The sequence below is a fragment of the Opisthorchis viverrini genome (assembly GCF_000715545.1).
Source record: "Opisthorchis viverrini unplaced genomic scaffold opera_v5_407, whole genome shotgun sequence".
Taxonomy (NCBI): Eukaryota; Metazoa; Platyhelminthes; class Trematoda; order Opisthorchiida; family Opisthorchiidae; genus Opisthorchis; species Opisthorchis viverrini.
The window spans coordinates 253,104-276,153 of NW_008752064.1; the positions used below are offsets into that span (position 1 = coordinate 253,104).

A 23,050-nucleotide genomic window follows, 5' to 3' on the forward strand; every position below is an offset into this window, starting at 1 on the left:
GGGGACACCCCCCAGTATAGCTCCATGGGTCGCTGAGGTGCGCATACCGTCTTTTTTCGGATAAGATATTCTGCATTCGTTTTTGGTAAGCTGTTTACTCTAATAGCTTCTTGATTGTTGATTTCTTTTTACCTATCCTCCCCTCGTCAAATAGGACCTTGCTGCATGTTTATATGATTTCCAAACTGCTCAAAGTGCTTGTCCCGAGTGCCCAGATGTTTACTTGCACCGTGGCCAAATCAATTTGTTGGCGGATCAGCTGGATGAGGCATTACACGATTTAAACACTGCTGTGAAATTGAAGCCTGAATTCTCCATTGCGCAGGTAAGCATGTGCGAAATGTTTGACGTGCTCCGAGTTCAACTATTTTGGTCACATGTTGCACGCCGTTTTATTTAGCATCTCATCATGTTCATTTGAGGATCTTAACTTCCGATCACGTGACCTATGCCAGTTCACCCTGGTATGCTACTTTGACTGCCCGCAGCGATTGGTTGATAACGGCGATTTCCGATCACAAGCAGCGATGAACACACTGCGGTTGCTTATTTATTTTCTGACTAACTGTTTCCCGCCTTGCGGTCAAACGTGCACTGAGGAAAACTGGACGATATATCTTGATATGCTTATGATGGTAACAAGACTTGTGACCACAAAATATGTACGAAAAATTTGATGATGTCTCTATCTTCCATGTGCCTCAGCCTCTTGAGGTCCATGTACCACGTTGTCTGTCTCACTAGCTGTGCTGAAATTTAACTTGTGGTCTATCGCTACTTCTGAATAAATTGCTCACACGACTTTAGTCCAATGCCTACTGTACATGTAACTTTCAGACATGACTAAGGTCCACCTGGCATTCCCAAAAAAAGACCACTGTAAGTTGAATCACCCAACCATGTGAGTTTCACATCGATGTTAGTCTGAAATTCAGACAACCTTTGAATACAGCTCTCGGTTAGAATTTCCTTTAGTCAAATTAGAAAACTACACGTCCCTGATGAACCCCCTACAGAGCGAAATCGACATTAGGTCGCTGGCGAATCAATCTTCCCATACTGCTAATAGGCAGTGAAAGTCGCTTGCGCTCAGTTGAGTCTTCTGACGCAGTCACCGGTGGTGCCTATTGCAGTTGTTGTTGTTGTCTGCTTGAGATGCAGTGCTCATGTATCGGAGAGATAATTTGTGGTTTTTCACTTCGTTGCTTTGCCACATCATAATTGGCAGAAACCCCGGACGAGAACATTGATGCACACGACCGTGTCAATTCATTTGAATGAAGGCTTATAACCGAAAGGAGAGAAAATGGAATAAGATGGCTTGTTAATAAAGATGGTTAGTAGCTGCCGTAGTGTGGTTGATCGTTGAGCACTTGGCGCTTTTCATCCAGCGGTTTCGTCCTCAGTCAAGTTGATATCATAAGCGAGTAGTGGTGCAGCGTACATCTGCACAACGATATTCACTGCTTAACTACTTACTTGTGGTGTTAACTCGATTGGTGATGTAACGTTAGCGGGAAAGTCGAGCACGGTGGACAACCCAACCATCGGCTTATTTCAGGCAACACCGCTGGATGGAACAATACGTGATAATTCTCAATGATAAGCATTTTTTGTTATATTGGGATTTATTTTCGTTTCGACATCTGCTTCTTCGTGGTTCTTATTGTTTGACACCAAACTTGCGCGTTCGTAATGGCTTAGGTGGCCAGGTCATTAAATAGGTTCACACTAATACGCCAGTGTTACGGATATGCAAGAGGTCACAGCTGGCATGTCTACCAGAAACGGAGCAACACAATCTGCAACGCACATTTGTTTCCTACGCGATTAGGATTTCATTTCTTCCTCACGAGGAAGTGCGGAAGCAGTTCTTCCCATTTATCATTCCTCCTATGAAACAACACCTCCACCGAGGAGTGTCCGGGGATTTTCTTCGGAAAGAACATTACATGGTGTGATATCAATAAAGAGCGTTCGCCCAGCTGATAAGCCACCAGTGGTTGGAACCCCGGGTGCTTGTCCTTACTTATGATAGCACAAACGGTTAGCACGAAGCTGGGTGTGTCACTGCGAGTGAGCATATGACTATGATGTAAACACAAAGGAAGAAGATCAACAGACGATCTCGCAGCTATCCATTGGCTTAAACATGACGGAACTGCAATAAACCCTAGCCTCGCGTTAAACAATAAGGTGTATGTGTCATCCGCCAACTCCTTTGCATTTCAATATAATAGCGCACTTCAACCGTGCAATGCAATAGAGTCGTCCGTCGGGCACTGTACGCGACGAGTCATTCCGGTTACCATGGCTTAACAGTACATAGGGACACAGTTTCACCCATTGGGAACTGGAACGAACTCACCTCAACTTATCCGTCGGCGTTTCGCAACTGACATAGTATGTGGTAGCTGATATCCTGCAAGTCCAATGTTGTCCATGTACATTTGAGTCCACAAATTGAGCAACACCACAAGCTTCCCGGTGTTTGGTGTCGATGTCCTTGTTCAGAGTCGCTCAGAACTAGATTGTTTACGATCGAGTGTCTAGACCCACTGAGATTCGAGATGCGCTACATCCACTTCTATGGTCTTTCTCCAGTCATATTTGCCCGGCGTTAGACTTTCGCCGAATGTAGACTCAAAGTTAGTGCTTCTTAAACTCATCTGTAACTTGTCACCATATCCTAGTTTTGGCCTTTTTCGGCCTCTCAAGCCATTCTTCAACTGCCCCTGTAACGAGGACCAAGATCCGACACAATGCGCTCCACTTGCCTTGAGCAGTGAAGCTGATTTTGAGTTAAGCTGTTCTTCCACACGTTTTCGCCTTCGGAGAGTATTTGAGACCCGGTCTGGGTACAACTTTCCGCGTATGCTGCATATGAAGTCTGTCGAGGTTTCGAACATGACACCTGTAAACCGCACAGAAGTGGAGACAGTATGACAGCACGCTACTCGTGTTACATATATGCATATGAATTGTAATCTTGTATATTTCGAGCTAAGCACGAAAGGAAGATTACATCCACAGTAGTAAACAGCACTGTACAAGATCAACATCGTGCGTGCACCAGTATACATGGCAGAAAATTGTATGTCGTGCTCATGCCCTAAAAGTCCACCTTTTTTGTTCGATCGCTGGATCGAGTACGCATCAACTGAGCTTAAATTTATAAGTACTGTTTTCATCGCTTGGTTTCTACACCCCAGCTTCACGATTCGGTAGCTTCTACTGAAAAGGCTCTATCCTGTCACAGTGTGACCACAGATATTGACCTTACATTACTGTACGCTACTTACGCGGCTGATCAGTCCACGAGACACATATTCACTCGGTCTTTACTCGTAATGTCAGTCTGAATTATCAACACACCCGTTTACTGGAAACCACTTAACAGTATGAGACGGCAAATACTGTATCTTGGATAAACAAGGGTGTCTAGACTTACTTCATCTATTTGGCATTGAGAAGGATGTCCGCAACTTAGGTAGTGTAAATGGTCGTTGACTTGTTCGCTGAGCTAGGAAATTTGATTACAAGCGTTTCTTCAGCAATCGAGGGGGTGCGCCACTGCGTCCCGTAACAACGCACTCGATTGGTGATGAAACGTCTGCAAGCAAATCAACCAGCTCGGCGAACACACCAACGACCATTTATCTCATCCACCCAGCATGGTATCTTGTTTGTTGATCCGATAACCGGTAACTGGCTGGGTTATTCTGTAGAATCTCCGAGTCATAGTGCTATGAATCATTTCTGTGCACTTCCAACAGCCACGTCTTTCAAGTATCTTCTCTTCTTATTCCCTTTCGTTCTTAATTCAAGGCTCAGCGGTTGTACACGCTTTACAGAAAAGCCCTTAGTGATTCGAATTCAGAGCGGGCGCTCAGTCGGGTGCAAGAGTTCCGAAAACTTTCACAGAAATACCCCAACTGTTTGGAAACACATTCCTTATTTGCTCAGGTAAGTACAATTCGTGCTGGCTTGTCTATGCTCCTGTCCTGATTTTTACTGCTGTGAAGAATGAACATCCAGTGCTTTATTGTCCCCGTTCGAAAAGACTGGCTGGAGGACCCGATGAAATACGCAGTAAATTAACTCGAAAGTATTCTCCAAAGTTTCTTCCTAGCGATGGTCACAAGAAGACTGGGTCTTACAATGACGTGACGGTTTTTTCATATATAACTCACTGGGCTATACTTAAATCTCCGTGTCAAACGTGGAAAGTTTTTCATGCTAAGTTCGTCGAGAGGTAAACGCCCGAGTAATACAGTCCTTGGACCCCCAAGTTGGAGGCCGAAACATATGGCGACTTGTTCCCTAGGCGTCAGACAACTGCGGTAGCCTCACACCAATGGTCAGGCTTTTGAATCGAAGGATTTGGTTTTTGCTACCTTTATCATCCTCCCACCTAGGTTTTGGGTGTTCTGACAATTTCACAGCCCACGTACAGCCTTGCATACTTGGCACACCGTTATCTCCTACCAAGAAATGTTTTAGTTTCAGTGTTAGATTCAGAGCGTTGTAAATTGGGGTTACAAGAACTCTGAGTTCTGTCTCGTCTTTCGGAACGGCTCCAAGTGATTCTTCCTGTACTTAGCTAGATACATCATTGACTGATGAAGCTAATGGTGGTCAACAATGTTCTAATATCTATTTGCTACACAGCAATCTTAAGCGATGTGCAGCCGGTTGTCGCTTCCCTTGGAAAGCAAAGAGCTTTGTTTCTGAGCGTGAATGAGGTAAACAGACGTAGTGTAGCCCCTGTAACTCTCGGCTGTTCTCTAGCATCAAAATCTCCGAAACCGGACGCGTACGCCTTCACGTTGTTTGTCCACCTTGACAGAAGGACGACCGGATAGATTAAATACACTGCCTCGGGCGGCTGTCACGTACAGGTATCTTATTTAATCTAGTTTTTAGTTTTATTTGCCTCAAGTTTGTCGGTGGTGTACATCATTCCATGGAGAAATTTAATGCGTGGACGTTTCAAGTCTTGTATTTGATGTGATGTTCCGTTGAGGGAAAGCGAATGAAATGGTCAACTCGTTTCATCTCGTTTTTTGTTCATCCCAACAGGTATTGACGGAGCGCGGTGAATTCAGTGCCAGTGACGAGGAGTTTGCCAAAGTCATTGAACTAGCACCAGACTCTGGTCTAGCCTATGCACATCGTGGTTTGTTACAGTTGCGATGGAATCAGGACCGGGATGCTGCATACAAGTGGTTCAGTATGGGAGCTAAGGTGATTTCCACTTCCTGTTGATCTAGTCACAGTTAACCCTGCCTTTGTCAGTAAGCACGCGTGTTTTTCAGCACAACTGTCTGTCTACCGCATGTTTTTCAGGCCTCCCCTCATTTTCACTTGAGCATGAGTATGCACTGATGTGTACGCACTGTCTGTTTCCGTGGTGGGCGCCCTTCCCGAGAGATTCACTGGCGAGCTGCAAAACCATTGAAATCTAGAACACTTTATTTCATTTGGCAATCACGATATTCTTGTTCTCTTCAGATTGAGTTCTTTGAGGAACTTTTCCAGCTTTCTTTAGCTTGTGTTGGGTGTGGCTTTCCAGTATCCACTGAGACCTGAAAATCGGTTCATGGTTCTGTCTGGATCATCACTACCCATTGCACCTGACTTGGAATTGCGTGCCATAAACGTATAAAAACCCAGTCTTTTTTAAACGTTACCACCCTTGGATGCCGTTTCCACCTCCGCGAATGAGGTAGGTGCCGGTTCCAGATTTTTCACACACAGTTTCACTTTCATGAACAACCATGTGGTGTTGGTCACTTCTATTTGTTGTCAATGTACGTTACGTTGTAATTCCTTCCTTTTTTATTTAACTGGTTCCCATTGGCCGAGACTCGAAAAATTTCACCCTTTAGGTTGTTACAAATCCCCATTCTTTTTCCCGTTCTTTCTTCCAGGCCGACCCTAAGTGTGAGCTGATCCACGAACTGCTTGGTCAACTGGCAGTTGAGCAGGGCGAGTTCCAAACTGCATTGGACCACTTCAACATGGCCATCCGCGAGGCTAAAACGCAGAACGATTTGGCTCACCTGATCGCTCTTCGAGAGGGAGTTAGCGCTCAGAATAGTGTGTGTCAGAAATACGGCATTTCCGTCGCAGACGTAGTGAGCAACTTACGTCGCGAGCAGCAGCAGATGATGATGATGGGCATGGCGTAGTTTAGATCGCCAGTAACGGCATCCAAACGAAGGTATTGCAATGCCGACTAACATCAGCACTTTAGTTTCACATTCTCCTTCTCTGGGGTTTGGTGTATGTACGGGTTTGTGTACCAAAAACACCGCTCCGATGCGCGCCAACACAGCAATTTGGACTTCGTGCATCTTTCTATTTTGTATAATTGTTTGCATCTTCTTCCTGACCTTCACCCGACCGTTGATTTGTTCTGTACACTAGCTCACATCCACCGCTTATTTTCCATTTTTCTCCTCGACCGTGTTCGGTCGGAACGACCAACTTCCTCAGTCTTGACCGAGCATCTTCTCCAACAGCCCCTTCATTCAAAAAAAGTCTCATTCGCCCCATTTTCCGCTAGCCTAAGGTGCTATTTGCACGCACTTCGGTCGACTGATGCGTACAGTTCTTTTTAGATGCATTTATACTTTTGCAGTTCCTTTGGGTGTGTTGGGAAAGTATGGAATCGGTTGGGTGTCATTGTAGTATCAAGATGGCACTCTAGTTGATACCCGGGTGAAGATTGCTATGTACAAGGGGATTTTTGCTTGGTTTAGAACGCGTCCACATTTGCTAGGAAATCGATACCTAGCGAGTACGTATTCGTATTACCGTCGTTTAGACAGCGCCCTTCTTGTCCGGGTCCATTTTTTCTGATGTGTCGATGCCAAAGCACCGGACTCGAGAGTCACTCTTGTTAGAGCCTATCATCCAGGTGAATCCTTGGTCATGCGGAGCTTTGAACTCCGGGTATCTGACGTGCGACGTGAGCGCGTTAACATTAGTCCACGGACGCATAATGGACACACCTGTATCATTATGTGAATGTGTTCACGCGTTCGCCTGTTTTGACTTGACCATTCAGATGTGTGCACCGTGCGGTGTTGGAGTAGCAGTAGCGCTGGGGTCGAATTTAGGATAATGATAGTAATCGTTCAGCTGTAACACACTTCCGATGCCTAGCTGCCATGCCACCCTAAAGAAGCACGAGGGCTGAGATACTGCCACACTACTCAAACCTAAGCAGGAGCAGTCGAGATGCAGAGGTCTGGTTCGAACCAGTCAGTCGACTTTCCCGTCAGTAAACCGCGCTTTGACCACCGAGCCACTTGGTCTTTCAAACTGTTTTTACCGGCTACTTTTTTGTGATGTCGGACTGAGAATGTCATCTTTTTGGTTCCACAGCATCATCCACAGTGTTAACTGTGCCTTCAGGTTCTTCATTGGGATTAATACCCCATTTTTACTAGCCCCTGGCCCGATAGTTAAGTTGCCGAAACAAGTGTCAGAGCACAGCGGAATCTCAAAGCGTGTTTAAGTCATTTTCCTAATCAGCACGCACTGACGCTTGTCACAACTTCACCAGGAGAATCTGTTCAGGTGGAGAACACCTTTCTCACCTCAATTTATCAAGCTATTCACACTTTTAGTACAGTACAGTCAGAACCGTATTTCATAGGCTAGATGATAACCCTATACGATCTAAGCTTGCGACACGAAATTCGGTTATACTAACAGAACAAGTTCAACACTAGAATCTTGTCGTTATGATTCGAGCCTGAGCGCATCCTACATTATAAACTGGTTGACTTCTTCCTCCCCAGTGCCACTGCTTTTGTTGTTCGGTTCGAACGTTACTAATTGTGCGGTGCAGTATTCGCTGTTTTTGGCAAACGATGTTTCCTGTGCCGGTCGCGGCCGAATAATTACCTACAGCAGTACGCTGGTATCCGCTACTGGTGGTTGGAATGGTTGTGTGAAATAGCCTAAAGCCCTTCGGGACAGCTATGAAGAACAATGTGTCCACGTTTTCGAGCACTAATGAACAGTATGCCGGATCGGCACGCTCAGCATCCGTTCCGAGCGTAACACAACACAATCCAAGCTCAAGAAGAAAAAAAACATTAATTTGGCGCTCCGGGAAGGCATGTTGGGCCCTTGGATTGGTTATGTACCATATCTTGTAGAGTTTCCAACCTCTGTAACACAACAATCCAAGCTGAAGAAGAAAAACGAACATTAATTTGGCGCTCTGGGAAGGCATGTTGGGCGCTTGGATTGGTTGTGTACCATATCTTGTAGAGTTTCCAACCTCAACACAGAAGGCGCGAATTCTCTATAGCTGTGAGCTTTACCGTAGTTGCTTTCATTTCTCGTTGCAGGGCTTTGGCCTGTTACCTTTGAAATTTTCAAAGTCAAGATTCCTGAATGGGAAACTTCTGTTTGTAGCCTGCGTAATCACCTTGATCTAGTTGACCTAATTTGCGGACCCAGCGATTTTGATTCGCTTCTAAGTGTTGCAGACGCACCAATTTGTCGGGGACGCACGGCAACCAGCTAGATCCTGCCATGCCACAGAGGCACCAGAAATCTAATGGTTAAGGGAAATATACGGATGAGTCGAGAAAGATTTCAGTTTCCTTCTTACATTCTACAACCAAGTTACGGTTCTCTGATAGGTAGGTGAAATTTGGCTTGCAAAATGTCAACAATGTGACCTTAGAACTACTTAAATCTGAGGAGTAAGCTGATTCTCGGCTGTCAGTTATTTCCACAGTGTGTTCCAGATGCTCTCGCGAAAAAATACGGGCTTTCGTCACCGGTATATATCGAGCTCAGACTACAGCGTCCAGTTTACTTAGGCAAATATACGTTCCGATTAGCGCTCAAAAAGAACTAGACCAAAACAAAGGAATGGCTAACAAACGCTCTACAGTCTGCTCTGAAGAATGTTTAGAGTTTAACTTATGCTATTGTGATGATACTGGGAGAAGAGCTCAGTCGAAGGCTACTGAGTAATTCAGACTCCCAGGAGTCTGTCTGTCTCCGATATTGCTAAGTGATTGATAAAATCGCCACAGCACCGATACGTGCTGTCGTTAACAGCGCTTCCTCATGTCGGCCAAACTGATTTCTTTGATAAAATAACCTTAAAAATACTGTGGGTGATACGCAGTGCTTTCCCTGGTGCGATATGAATTGTCCGATTAGTTCTGAGATTAAGCGGGAGGATAGTCACCGTGGCAACATGAGCGTACATCGAGTCGGTAGTGCACAAGAGCTAGTGAAAACATTCACTTTTCAGTCCTATGGTTGTGAAGAGGTTAGTGTCACCACAATTTGTCTAATTTGACTAGGCACGCATTCAGTTGTACGCAGACGCCACATTTTTTAATTCACAATTATGATTACCTTATCTATAGGATCAATCTCAAATCGGTATGCGATTGCCAAACAATTATTCGGTGTTTTCTCCCGTCCACCTCTCAACGACTTTCATATTGGTTGGTTTAATACAGTGAAGTCTCCGGAACATGTGTGTATCCCTTGGTGCAGGACGTCCCTTCTTCAGCACTAATCCAAATGTCAAACAGAACTGTTTGTGGGCAGATTGTTCGCCCTTAAAGGTATAGCATATACGAAAACATGAGTAGTTGGACGGCCGTATAAAGCCACTGAAATAAAATCATAAAAATGATGCAATACGGGGACTGTTTGCAACAATTCAGGAAATGTGCTTTTTAGTTGTCAGCTGCGCTGGTCTTGTTAGCGAAAGGGGAGCTGAACCCGGATACAGCAATCTAATGTGGTCACTACCGCGATTTAGTTTGATAGAAAGAAGATGACAACCTACTTTTCTTAGATGTAACGCTCAAACGATGGGGTGACATTTCAATTTGACGTAACACAACGTGGACCAGACAGCATGTAAACTTCCACGGTTTTGCGCCCAACTGAATTTTCGTTGAAAATACTATGCTTATGAATCTAGACTCCGGATTTTAGTATATATTAGATTTCCAGTGTTGTCTTTGATAAACTCTAACAAATGGTATCATGGGTCCTGTTTTGCAGATGTGTTTGAATAGCTAGTGTGCATCCCACACGGAGCTGGCCACATGCATTGCCTGAGCCTTCTGTTTTCACTCCGACTCCCAATGCGCAGACAAACCGTTTTTTCTCTCGACGTGTAACAGAGCGTTTAGCTGAAACGGTCTGCGGCCTTTAATACAGTTGCTTAATGCATAAGCGGAAACTCTAAGGGTGGTCAGCACTTTGACCGGTCTAAATTAGGGAGGTGGACAGACAAAAGGTACAGAGGCGACTGTTTGCAGATATCCAATCAGATGAGGAAAGTTCAGTTCGGGAGCTGAGATCTGTACCAGCACCAACCTATTGCGGCATTTAAAGAACCGTCCAAATTTTGGACTCGATAATGTGTGCAAAGCAAAGTTACCGTAAATCCACTTAATCTACTTGAATATCTTACTGATATTTAACAAACGCAGCAAACATGTATCGATTAAGTGTCAGTAGTATGTGCGAGTACAGCTTTTTAACCAGATTGTCTAAGAGTTTGAACATTGACAGCTGCAACAGAAACTGGGGAATGGGACTTGACTAGTGAACGTGGGGCGGCAGGTGTGAGTAATTCATCGCTTCCTTTAGTGTCCGACTGACTTCCACACAGCTTAGAGAGAATGGGCAGAAAATGCGGTAGTTGACGAGTTGGAGGAGAATGATGATCAAGAAAGGGACCTAAATAGTTGCACTAATTTGCTTACTCGCCCTGATGTATGTAGTGAATAAGGCTACTCGGCTGATGTCACTAAGCCACAGCGGACTTGTCATGAAGGTATGTGGTGTATGGACTGCGAGACTGTTAGGGCGTACAACCCTACAAAAGATTATGATTAGAGTCTTTAACCAGCGTATTTGCCTCAAAAGCCTATCCATGAAGCAGCAGTTGTCGGTGTGATGCTATCGTTTTAGTCTAGTTTATTAAGAAGCCAGTTGATACACATTTTCTAACTCTCAACCTGGGCTGGGTCAGGACGATTCAAAAGTAAGGATAGTTTTCCACAGAACCGTTTGAGGTCCGTAAAGCGTGGCTGAATGATATTGAACGCGTTGTGCGTCGCACGACACAAATAGATAGGTGTGGAAACAATGAAATGCAGCAGACTCACCCAGGGGATTGGCGGATAACTCCTCGGATAAACGATTGAGATGCCTGTATTCACAAGGAAATGAGCACGTAGTGGAGAGCTCACATTGAGACTCCTGAACTTGACAAGTTCCCGAGTCAGCGTTACCAATCCAGGTTGAACTGGCTCAACTCATTTGATAGAGGCATACTCGACTTGCAGTGTACCTTGGGGATTTTGCCTGTTCACGGTTTCCCGAGAAAATTAGTGCGAATCGATTATTTCTGGTAAAACTGTCCACTCTGTATGCTAGGGGCAAACCTGAAAGGTCTTGTTCTATATGGAGGAGGGAGACAACCATCACTTGGAATTCGAGATCATTTTTAAATGAGATGACTCTAGATATGTCGTGGCTTGTGTGATCGATATATCTAACGGACAATGTCTGGCTAAACATTCGTCCTTCTGGAGTTACGAAATTTAGCTGTGGTTAGAAACTCCCGCAAGACGCATAGGCACCACAGGTTCTTATTTGGGTGAAATTAAATGGTCACGGGATTATGGGGCACTGCAACTTAGTCTTCGCAATTTCAATAAGATGATATGTATCATGTTGCAAGGAAGTTTAATCCAGCCAACTTCCCGATAACACTGGTTTCCATGTGGCAACACGCTCAATGTCAATATTGCTGGGGATCAAAGCCACACAACTTCGGTCAGCTGCGGATAACTTTCTCATCATCATCGCTATATAACAGGGCAGCTTATTCCACCTTGTAATCTCTGTCGAAGGACATACGGTCGTCCGGAAACAATTGCGATACGACGGTTAGATGACTTGTAACAGCTGCTCGAAAGATAATGAAACGAATGGAAATTATGCAGCCTAATTGATTCAAAGCAGTACAGCAGCAGATGCAGAACATGTGGACGGTTGCTTTCCTCACATGAAGCTATCGATTTAGGAGGACCGCAACAGAATGAAGTACATGGGATTCAGGTGCTGCGATTGGCTTCATTATTCATAAAGTACCTTTGTTTTTAATACGAGGGGAACTGTACAAGTAATGTACGGTTTGGCGGATTCAGTCTACATAAATAACACTTCTAAGGGCCCTTCGGGTTCACTTGGAGTCCTCAGCCACGTGTTTATACTCCTAGGCTTCACTGATTCTGCATACAAATGTGTTTATCTTCATCATGTGCGTCATTCACAGTTCTGACAGCAGAGTTGGTTGTGTTAGTGCACTTTAATCAACCTTACTTAACGGTTGTGCATTTCTGCTCTTGCTAATTGATCCAGACCATACTCGTTGCCGATGTGGTTCATCAGTGTGTTAGTCGACAGGGTGCCGCTGCAGCATGTTGGTAGCGCTTACCTGCTACCTGTGCGTCAGCCCAATCTGGCAGGCCCATACCACCAGGAGTAAAGTCGATCACTAACTCGACTGGTTCTTTTTGGACAGTGGGCGGAGCGCAAACGTGCGGAAACTACTGGAAGGCCGACTTGGAAATAGCACTATGAGGGGCCGTCATGTGTACACATTCACATCGGTGCACATGCGGAGCATATGTCGCGTGCACATGCAATGCTTTGATTGAACACTGGTGACAGCCTGATCCCCTGTAGGCACGTGCGACAAGCCTGTATGCACACGCTGTTTGGATTGACGGCCCTGATCCCCTGTAGGCACGTGCGACAGGCCTGTATGCACACGCTGTTTGGATTGACGACGCCGACTTTTCCCTCAGACAGTACGTGCACAGTTAAGTTTTGTGTCGTTTTAATGACGTAGAGATACATAGTTCGGCACTAGAAACTGCTGGTTTACCACCACGTTATTCATGACTAACTAACGGCCCACCTATGTAACCCATTGGTCTACTGTATGCTTTGCTGTTTAGATAGCGTATTCCATATGAGCCTTTTTGTCCGCTTATAACATCAGAATAAGAGACCACTTGGTGGTCACACTGGGTTTGTATTGTCAGCCTGGAAGGGGTTCTAACAACTCCAACACGTGGCAATCGGTCTCACTCAAGTGCAGTTAATGGATACATGGAGGAGCTGCACACATCTACGAAGCAACTGCAGAATTAGGCCGCAATCCAAACTAGGCTGGTCACTGTTGACGGGACAATTATGCAACATCATATCGATATCAACGTCATCCAACTTACCGAGAACAGAAACAGTTTCGGATTGCATGTATGTCCGGAGTTCAGTCGCTCTTAATAACCTAACATCACGTGGACTGGACAGATATGTCACGTAGGGGCTACGGACCGAAAAAAAATCATGCCTTCATTGGTCAGAATGTCAGCCAATCTGGAGCGATCTTGTGGGACATTCTTTGGTGACCGTCTAAATACGGTTGTAATAACACTCCTCTGTTTCCATGAGAAGCTGTCATAAGCAACCGTGCCTTAATGGGCGGAGCAGGAAGCCAAGGACCGACACAGAAGTTGCATCCCCGCCAGCGTGACACAACAACATGTCAATTGAATGATGCAGTCAGATGTAATGCTCGATATAAACCAGAGGCAAAAATCTTGACGGAGCTCTCCCTCACCAACACTTGCAATAAGTGAATAAGATTAATCTAAAGGTACCTCGTCCCCGGGTAATCCAAAATAGTTTGCTTTTGTAGAATCTGTTGTAAAACCCACCAAAACGTTTGCTCACAGTATGACACTTTATCAGCGCTCCAAGCGCACTTATTACTTACTCCACACAGATTACCTTATAAGGTTAACCGAAATATCGTGTTGATGCATATCAACCGAATTCGCTCGCCATGTTGTGCAGCTTCTTCGCGCAAATAGTTTGAGAGTGTTCAGTTAGGTGTCAGTTGGAAGATATCATGCACATCCATACAAAGCTTAGTGTAACAACAAACAGGCAAAACTAGGCTCGTTACAGGCTCAGTAATCAATCGACATCAGCAGGATCTGGTCTATACTTGATTATGGCGTATAATTCAATGCGATTATCTAGCGTAAATCTGAACGGCCAATAGATATACACTCAGATCCTGAACTGCTCCTAGCCCATTATCACTCTTCAGTTGCCAATATCTCAGTATTTCATTGCTACTCATAACTCACCCTGGAACAGCATGCTTTCTACATAGGAATCACCGGTGGGAGCCAAAACAGACTGGTCTCTTCTAGAAAGGATTGCTTTGTTAGCTCGTATACCATATGGTGGTTCTGTGTAACATTTGAATGAATCTTTATTCAAGTTGTTCTTGTTCGAATATCTGCTGTTCCTGCCCCTAAGAATTCTCAGCATTGACCACTTATGGGTAGTCTCCATGCATTGCGCTGGAGTAAGGCTGAGCAGACGACGTGGAAATAAGCGAAAGACACTAATTTGCAAACAAATTTGGTTTCAAATAGAACAGAAGGTTGACGGAATCTCGGCGACTACGCCTATCTGATGAGCTCCAGGGATAGCGAAACCGGTGGTAGGCTGTCTAAGGATTTTCGGCAACCTTATGAGTAGTGCATTACCTGTAGTCATGGAAATATTTTCGCAGTTGAGTTGAATAGTGTTGCGTTTCTGTCGCAGTAGGTAATGAAACGGAACAACAGCTGCTGATTTTTTTCCAAATAATCAAACTGTTTCGAGTCAGTTTACGGTGATACTAATCCCTTCGTCTCAAGCCCAGGCTGTCAAATTTTACCTTCCACTATACCGGTTTGCTTGGTTCGACTCAATCTCCTTTATGACAGAAGGAGCGCTAGATTTGGAGTCGAGCTGAGGGTAGATACTTCTGACATTCAAGTGCTGAAACAGCATTTGATCGTTATTTTCTACTGAAGTAATCCAACAGATATAGAATTAACGGTTTTTATCATAGGATGGAACCAGCTAGTAATTATGGCGTTGTTTTTTGTCAAATGGAAAATCGTCTCGACAAAACACAACTGTAATAAGTAAAGTCAAATACTAAATCTTACCACAGGCATCATGTTGCAGCATCAGCAGCAAACGCTCTCTAGTGATGGACGTCTATGCAACTGGTAATACTCGCTTTGAAATTTGCAGTTTCTATTTGGTATACGTTGACAGAATACTTAGCTCCGTGTTTGTCAAGATCCGAGAATGTAGGCCGTACCAGTTAGTTTGTTCGCTGGGCACGGCTATTTGGTTCGAAAATCTTCCTGATCAACCAAGGTGAGAGCGCCCCGTTGAGTAGCGCATTGGAGTGGCGCGTCGGTAGTTGAGCCGTGAGCGATTGCAAGGGTGTGCAAATAGGCCTGCCAACTTTCGGAACTCACTTCTGATTGGACGGTCCTGTGGTTTCTCCGATGGCCTGTATTTTGATTGGTCTATGTCCAGTGCCCTCTGATCGACTTTCCTTGTTCTCGTCGATTGGTGAGCATTGCATCACAATGAGGCACTAATGACGTCATCTTGATTAATGATGAAACATTCGCAACCAAGTGGTCCAGTTCGGTAGACAAGCCCGCGAATATCTGTTTTGCTTGAGTTACCATTATTCTCCCAACAGCCAATGTATACTATTTATTCAGAATGGGGACAATATCCCTGCAGTCAGCGGTGGATTCACGCAGAACCTGTCGGAAGCGGTAAATCGACTCACAGCCAATACTTGAACGACCACACCTTTCTTGTACCAATTACTCGACTAAGGAAAAATGTCCCCCCGCACTTTACTCCATCCATACCGTATTCATGCGTCCCCCTTAGGGACTCGCCCCCTCCTAAATAGCTCCGCTTATGCCCACACCTCAGCAGCCACGTTAACATTACTCTGCAGTAGGAGCTAATCTACTGGATTTCGTTTTTTTTTTCGAGCAGAGCAACCAACTAGCCCATCGGTTATCTAGCCTATCTGTCCTTCCAGCTGGGTATCCGAAACGTACTATTCTCCGAACCGAACTACCAAAATCAAGTGTACAATTTTTTCAGGTACTGCCACCGTTTGTCAATGATGATTCTGCCACTTCCTCTGTTTAAAGTGCTTCTCTACAGAGAACAATCATTAGATCGACCAAAAGTGTCACCTCATATGGAAAATTCTCGTGAACTATGAGGTATTCCTGGTCTGAGCAAGTTCAATGCGCTTACCAAAATATAGAGGTCTTTTATGCATCCCCTGGTCATTTCTGATCTTTGCCAACCTTGTTTTCGTTGTCTAGTGCTGACTTAACTCGCTAAAACGAGTCGACACCGAATGATCACACGCAGTCAATGACGCTGAAAGTTGTTACCAGTTTAACGCTATAGTTGGACCAAACCATGCTATATTGACTGTTTTAATACCTTTGGGTTGAACTTACCCACCAGTAGTTCGCTAATTTTGCTGACATTAAAAGATCACATCACTTGTCCTTTCGTAGGCAGACAAGCCCATGTATAAAGATTCATATGAGAAGTTCTCTTACAAAGCCATTTACCCATATTTTGTGAGTAGCGAGTCCCAATGGCGAAAGTGTTTGACCCTTGCCGGTATCTAAATCAGAAAGATGGCCTTTCGTAAAATTGTTGATAACCCTCCGATAGCCACAACCTGTTTCGTCCTTCTTGGGGTTCATCAGATAGGCGCAGTCCACTAGTTTCGGCCAACCTTATGTTTTACCTGAACACAAATGGTACGATGGGTGACTCGACTGAACCTCTTTTTTGTGACATTCTTGAATTGAATGTGTTGCACAGAGTCCACCCCATATTCCGGTTGATACGATATTCGAGATATCCTGATACACAGTATAGGCGGAACATACCACACATAATTTGACTGTCAGAGGTCTCGGCAGACTAATAAGTAGCGTGTCCAGTTTGAACGTCAGTTCGTTCGTCTTACCGTCGATGAAGGCGGTGCAGCGTATCCGAAAATATAATCAAATTATATTTTTCTGTGGAAAGTATCCAAAAAGAGATAGACAGTATGTGCATTATGATTAAAATGAACGACTTTGCAGGAGTGTGATTTACAGTACCAAACGAAACATGAGGTGGCCTTGTGCAACAGATTCAGTTGATGAAGACCATAAACAAGACATCCGAGTGAGTCTTCCATCAAAACAAAATTGGTATGCAAATCAGCATATTTCGAACAAGTTGACTACTTGCACGCAGTTTAGCTGTAACACCCTTTCAGATTCTAACTGCCCTGCCACCCGAAGAAAACACGAGGGTTAAGATACTGTATGGATGCCCGGACAGGAGCGGTCGAGATGCTGAGGTCGGGTTCAAACCACTGACCTTCCAGTCAGCAAGTTTGCGCCTTAACCACTGAGTTATCTCCAGCTCATGGTACTTGTTGCCAAATTTTGATTTCCCTTATGGAGTACCGAATCATACCAAGTGATGACTAGTAATAATTGTCTTTAATGGCCTACTTATGCAGGATGGACCTCATCTACTTTCGATTTTTGGTAGGTGAGCAGGTAGGCACAAATTCACTTGAGCCTAGCCGAGTATATCGTGCAATAATATTTCTTTCACACCTTGGAAAGCCTGAGCAGCGTCAATAACCCACATCCTGAAATTGCCTCAATTCCGAAGCGTTTACATTTCAAGCGGTTGTTGAATTAGGATATTAGATGTGTAGACAAAAGCTGTGGAATGCGATTTATGGAAATGAAGCCGTGAGACAAAGAGCTGCCTGTCGTCCAAATTGGGGTCCCAAGTGCTCCTAATGTTTACCATGGCTCGTGTTGAGTAGCCAGACTCCTTTGTCCTCAATCATTAGTGGATTGCGTTATCACTTACTCCATATCGATTCAGATGCGTTCAGTAAATATTCTAACCGGGCACATTATCGATTTGTTCGAATCCAGTAAACAAAGAGCAAGGATGCGTAAAATGAAAGAGAATGCACCTCCAATGGTCACCGCAAAGTCTTGAAGGCATTTTCTCTGTTGGTGTTTTGTTTTGCCGAACAGCGTAATAAGAGATGCCATAAAAATGTATTGAACATAGCGGTAAAGATTTTTGCTGTTTCGGCACATAAGGTACAGAGAAACCAAATCAGTTTTGACGATGGATCAAATTAAACAGTTGTTTTTCTAAGGCATACATACATATACAGACGACTGTAACCAACTGGGGATCTTCAAAGCAAATAAAACTCGGCAGAACACGTGTTCAGGCTTGGTAGCCGTCTTCAAGGATCGATGCTTCGCCTAATATTGACAGTCAAAGAAATGTTAAAGTCACTCATTAAATATGCCTACACAAGTACACAGTTCAGTCCTACCACAGTTGTCAACGTAAAGAACCAAAGTTCGTATTTTACTGAAACGATTTATACGGCCACCAGTCTTTGCCTACCATTCAGTTGGATGCCTCTCGTCAGGTTAATCTGGAGACTTGAAACAACTCAACCCAACAACAAGTTAATCACTTCCAACTAACTCTTATCTGAAACTAATGTAAGCGTATCTGAAGTTATCCATGAATGCTACAATTTTTCTCCAGTTTACCCACAGGGGTTATCTCCATTTCAGCAAATATGCAACAAAGTTAAGGTGTGATGTACCTCATTCCATGACCATTCAACCCCCATTACAACCTAGATTTTGCATAACATCCTATTTCCAGATAAATATGTAGCGTTTTGACCTGGTGACAAATCCTGCAAGACAAAGCCTGTTAGTTTCCCTAAGTGCTTCCGTAAGTTCAACGGACTGCCGACCGATTTTATGCGTACGCATAATTAGAACAGTATGGCGTACGTACAGCTTCTTCGCTGATTGACTGTTGATATTGGTGTCGGACCCTCATCAGGGCAACTGAATCAATACTCTTTTACACGGCAAGTGCAGGTCTTCTCTCACCTTCTCTCTGAACTCATCAAGCACAATCTCACTACCAAAGATGGATAGATTTGTCCGTTGCTTTATCGTAGTTCTCACTGAAGGATGAGCGATACTCACAAACTCGGCGTGATCACTTTCGATTGGACGCGTCTGCATGCATCACAGAGTACTTCGCTGCTTTGATTCCGATACAAACTACGGAGCACTCCCAGAAGATGAGTGTGAAAGTCGCTACTGCAGTTTCATGTTGGTCCAGTAGAATGTTGATTACAAACAAGACTATATAATCGGTTGCTTATGTATAGTTTTATCTAGGTCATTATCAAACCTGACATCATCAGGAATGCAAAGAACGGAGTCATGTAGGTTCAATTGCATTCTGCCTTGCACGCCAACTACTTATCCGTGCGAAGAATGACACGAGATGTGATATGACCTCCATCTACTTTTAGTCCGATTGACAATCGATATGTCCACGGTCGACTGCAGGTAGTGCGCACCATCCCTTCACTTCATAGCTGAAAATGCACGGTGAGATCGCTCACCGGGTGAAGAGCTGTGATCAAAATCTGTTGATAAAATGAACCAATATGTAGTGCGCAGAAAAACACTTGTGGCAAACGTTTTCTTACCTTTCATCCAAAGTGAATAAATGAAATATCCAACAAGCGCATTTTCGATTTCTAGAAACTTTCGATCGAGCAGCTACCATAACGCAGGCAAATATTATCCAGTTGACAGGTTTACTATTGTCAGCTTCGAAAACCAATCAAAGTTCTAGTTACCAAGTGAAGAAACGGTGCACATCTGCCTTAAAACAAACGGTAGACTCACAAACACACAAAATTCAATGTGAATACGGCGCACTTCCATAACACTTACTCAGAGAAACAATGCTTTCTCGACAGCACATCCAACGTCACCGTAGCTTCACATGACATCCGATGTGAAAGTTGTGTAATAGCCTTAGTTACTGATAGTAAAAAGGAGCCAACGTTGCGTCTTGAGCGATCGACAGCCTTTACGCAGTAGAAAGAAAGTGAAGTTTGTGTTGCCACTTTTCCAGGTGTGAGCACCTCAAAAGTGCCACAGCATTCTTAGGGAATGACGTCAGCGCTCGGGTTTACTTAGGTTTCACAATGCTCGAGGGTTAGTAGCATCACCACAAAATACTGGCAGTATTTTCTACCATGAGCATTTCTTCTCGGAGCGTTGGGTTCCAAGGTGCAGTGCCCTGAATGAAACGACTTTTTCCCGACTAGGGTGACAGGCCGTGGAAATCAAATAGGGTGAATGTGTGAGTAGGTCGGGGACGTTGAACCCATACACGGAAGAAACCGAAAGTCAGAATGTCAGTATACAGCCTGGATGAATCCAATCACTCAACGGGCACAAAACAGACAGGTAGTATAATAGAATGTCGTCACAATGCAATGTCATCCCCTTAGTTTTTGTGTTCCAAACTGGTAATGGCCAGCATCATGTTCATCTGACGTGCGATCATATCTGTTTTACAACTTCATTGCATTTTGAAAGTGCATAGCAAGCAGAACAGTGTTTATTTGCTCAGCCGACTTCTGCCATCTCGAATATCAGACCGGATTGCGCGCCAGCCTGACTTCCGCATTTGGCTTGTAGAACAGTAAAACACAGCACTATGACCATGGGAAATCTGTACAGAACTGGTTCCAGCCAAACTAGGGAAACTTGAACCTTGCCGAAAGTTCATACCACAGTTGCGTCCAGAAATGGTCCATGAGACTGGGAATGGTTATACCTAAATAGTATAGTACAGTACTCTTATCTTAAGAAATAGCAGATATGGGGGAACGCATAGACACATGTATAATAGGTCTACTGAGCATCATCATCATCGACAGAATGACATCAGTATTCAACACCGGTGCTTCACTGCTGTACAACCATGATTTATTTGAGAGCCTTATTGTAAAGAAAAGGGCAAAGGTGGACAGGGAAGGGACTTAGTGCTAGTTTAACACAATCATTCCGAGGTGCCTACACCGCCAAACACTCCAATCTGGATAGAAACTGACAACAAGATCGCCACTGACATCGGATGGCAGCCATATCTTGTGCTGCCTCCAACCAGGCGAGTTAGGATCACGCGGTCCCCATCCTGGAAGGCGAGTAGCACCGACAGCACCCAAGCGTTTCGTGATCTCCTTTATACTCCTCTGCCAAATCAAGGGTTGGCCACCTCTGCTTCAGCCACTCTGAATTGGGCATCGAAAATAGCACCCTCTTCGGCAAACGATGGTTCGGCATACGCAACACATGTCCCAACCAACGCAGCTTCTGGTGCTGGACACATTCTTCAATGGATGTACCCGTTGCACGACCGAAAACGCGCTTTCTAACTGCCTTGTTACGGATTCTTTGACACCAACCCACCTGAGCTATGGTTCTGAGACAACGATTGTCAAACACCTGAAGACGTCTCAGTTCCGCTGCTCGAATAGGCCAAGTCTCACAGCCATACAACAGAACAGCCCGTACTGTAGCTTGATACACCGAGCAGCTTCTAAACAACTACACGCTAAATGACAAAAAAGGAAATCCTTGATTTTTAGGCAGTGACCTACATTGTTTCACCTACATTGTTCCACCAAGTTGAGCTGCATCAAGAAATTATTTACACGTCAACGCAAGAGATTGGGTGGATCGTTTCTTGGCATTCTGTATCACTTATGGTCGGTCCACAAAAAAATTCTTAACATTTATTTAAGACTATGGCTTGTTTATGATTTAGTTGGTCAAGCACGAAGTAGACACTACAACGCTGGTCATCTCAGTTGTACCCCTGTGTACGATATGGCCACATATGATCGCCAGTCGCGCAGGGCTTCTCTTCTGCTTGACTGATTTAATACACCAAGACTATTCTCAAATGGTCTACCATAGTTTACGTAATTTACGTGTCATAAGCATTGAAGTAACAAAACGCTTACATCTATCACTTTTTTTACCTGTGACTAAAATTCTCAAATGCGACATCCGCTAGTGTCGGGCATTATCATGAAAACTTTGTAGGGTTAAATAAGTACACTACCGGGCTACAGTACACCATGCAGTGCAAATAACCAGCTGATGGTTTCTTCATAAGTGTCCTGCGGTCATCGAAGCTCTAGCGAATCACTAGCGGTTTCCAGACTTAGCAACTCCACACAAATTGTCAACTACAGACGGGAAAGAACGTTCGGACGATCATCACACCCGTAATCAGTTACTGGTTTCCAGACGAGGTTGGGCAGCCGACAGTACCAACGCGTCCATTCTAGTTTCGGATTATTCTAGAATACACCAAAAGGTAGAGAATAAAACCTACGACCGCTACCAAATCTTGAATGAACCTAGAAAACGCCGTACCCGAATAACGTCCTTTATTTCAGTCGTGATTCGTGTTCATTTTTGCAAACTCCTGACGCAAGGGCACAATTCGAATGTTCTTTTTTCGGATACGCAGGCCTGCCCACGTTGACGGCGAGTCAACCTAATGTTTAGACGGAATACACCACTGTTGCTGGAAACTATTTGACAGCAATCTTACGAAGTATTGGGATGTCTCGAATACGGTACCAACTGGAACAAGAAGCGCTGTGCAGCTAACTCAATTGAGTGATACCATTAATAAGAGATCTAGCTTGAGTCAGCTGAGCCTGCCGTTGAAACTAAACTAGCGTATTTCAGAAAACGATCTGTCATTCCGTACTAATTACTTCCTCTGCACTTGGATATCGCTGTTCACCATCGACCGTGTCACTACGCAGTACGTTTGACATTGGTCGCGAGTTATGATTTCTCCTCGAAATAAAAACAGCTACAGAGAACTTGCGGCAAAATCGATCGCAGCAACGATTGACAGGGTCATCCGAAATATATAAAAAATCTTTCAGCTGTAGCACCCTTTTTGTGCCTAACTGCCATGCCACCCGAAGGTTGCACGAGGGCTGGGATACTGCCAGGTTGTCCAAGCCTAGACAGGGGAAGTCGAGAGGCAGAGGTCGGGTTCGAACTACGGACCTTCAGGTCAGTAAATTCGCGGTCTAACCACTTCGGCTATCTCGCCCCCATCCGAAATAACACACCAGTCACAC

The 23,050-nt window shown here is 44.5% G+C and overlaps 2 protein-coding genes across 2 annotated transcripts in view; both read left to right on the forward strand.

Moving 5' to 3' along the window:
- Positions 1-6,625, forward strand: part of T265_15249 (hypothetical protein) — a gene marked incomplete at both ends in the record, with an annotated part of 40,123 nt that extends 33,498 nt beyond the window's left edge. The window contains 4 exons of the mRNA XM_009177253.1: positions 155-325; positions 3,829-3,966; positions 5,083-5,247; positions 5,934-6,625. Coding sequence (XP_009175517.1) covers positions 155-325; positions 3,829-3,966; positions 5,083-5,247; positions 5,934-6,194 — 735 coding nt within the window. The remainder of the gene's footprint in view (positions 1-154; positions 326-3,828; positions 3,967-5,082; positions 5,248-5,933) is intronic.
- A 10,897-nt stretch (positions 6,626-17,522) lies between these two features.
- On the forward strand, positions 17,523-21,173 carry T265_10785 (hypothetical protein; the record flags this gene model as incomplete). The annotated part of the gene is made up of 3 exons (XM_009177255.1): positions 17,523-17,553; positions 20,746-20,900; positions 20,982-21,173. The coding sequence occupies 3 exons, from the start codon at positions 17,523-17,525 to the stop codon at positions 21,171-21,173; spliced, it is 378 nt and encodes a 125-aa protein (XP_009175519.1).
- Positions 21,174-23,050: the final 1,877 nt, after the last annotated feature.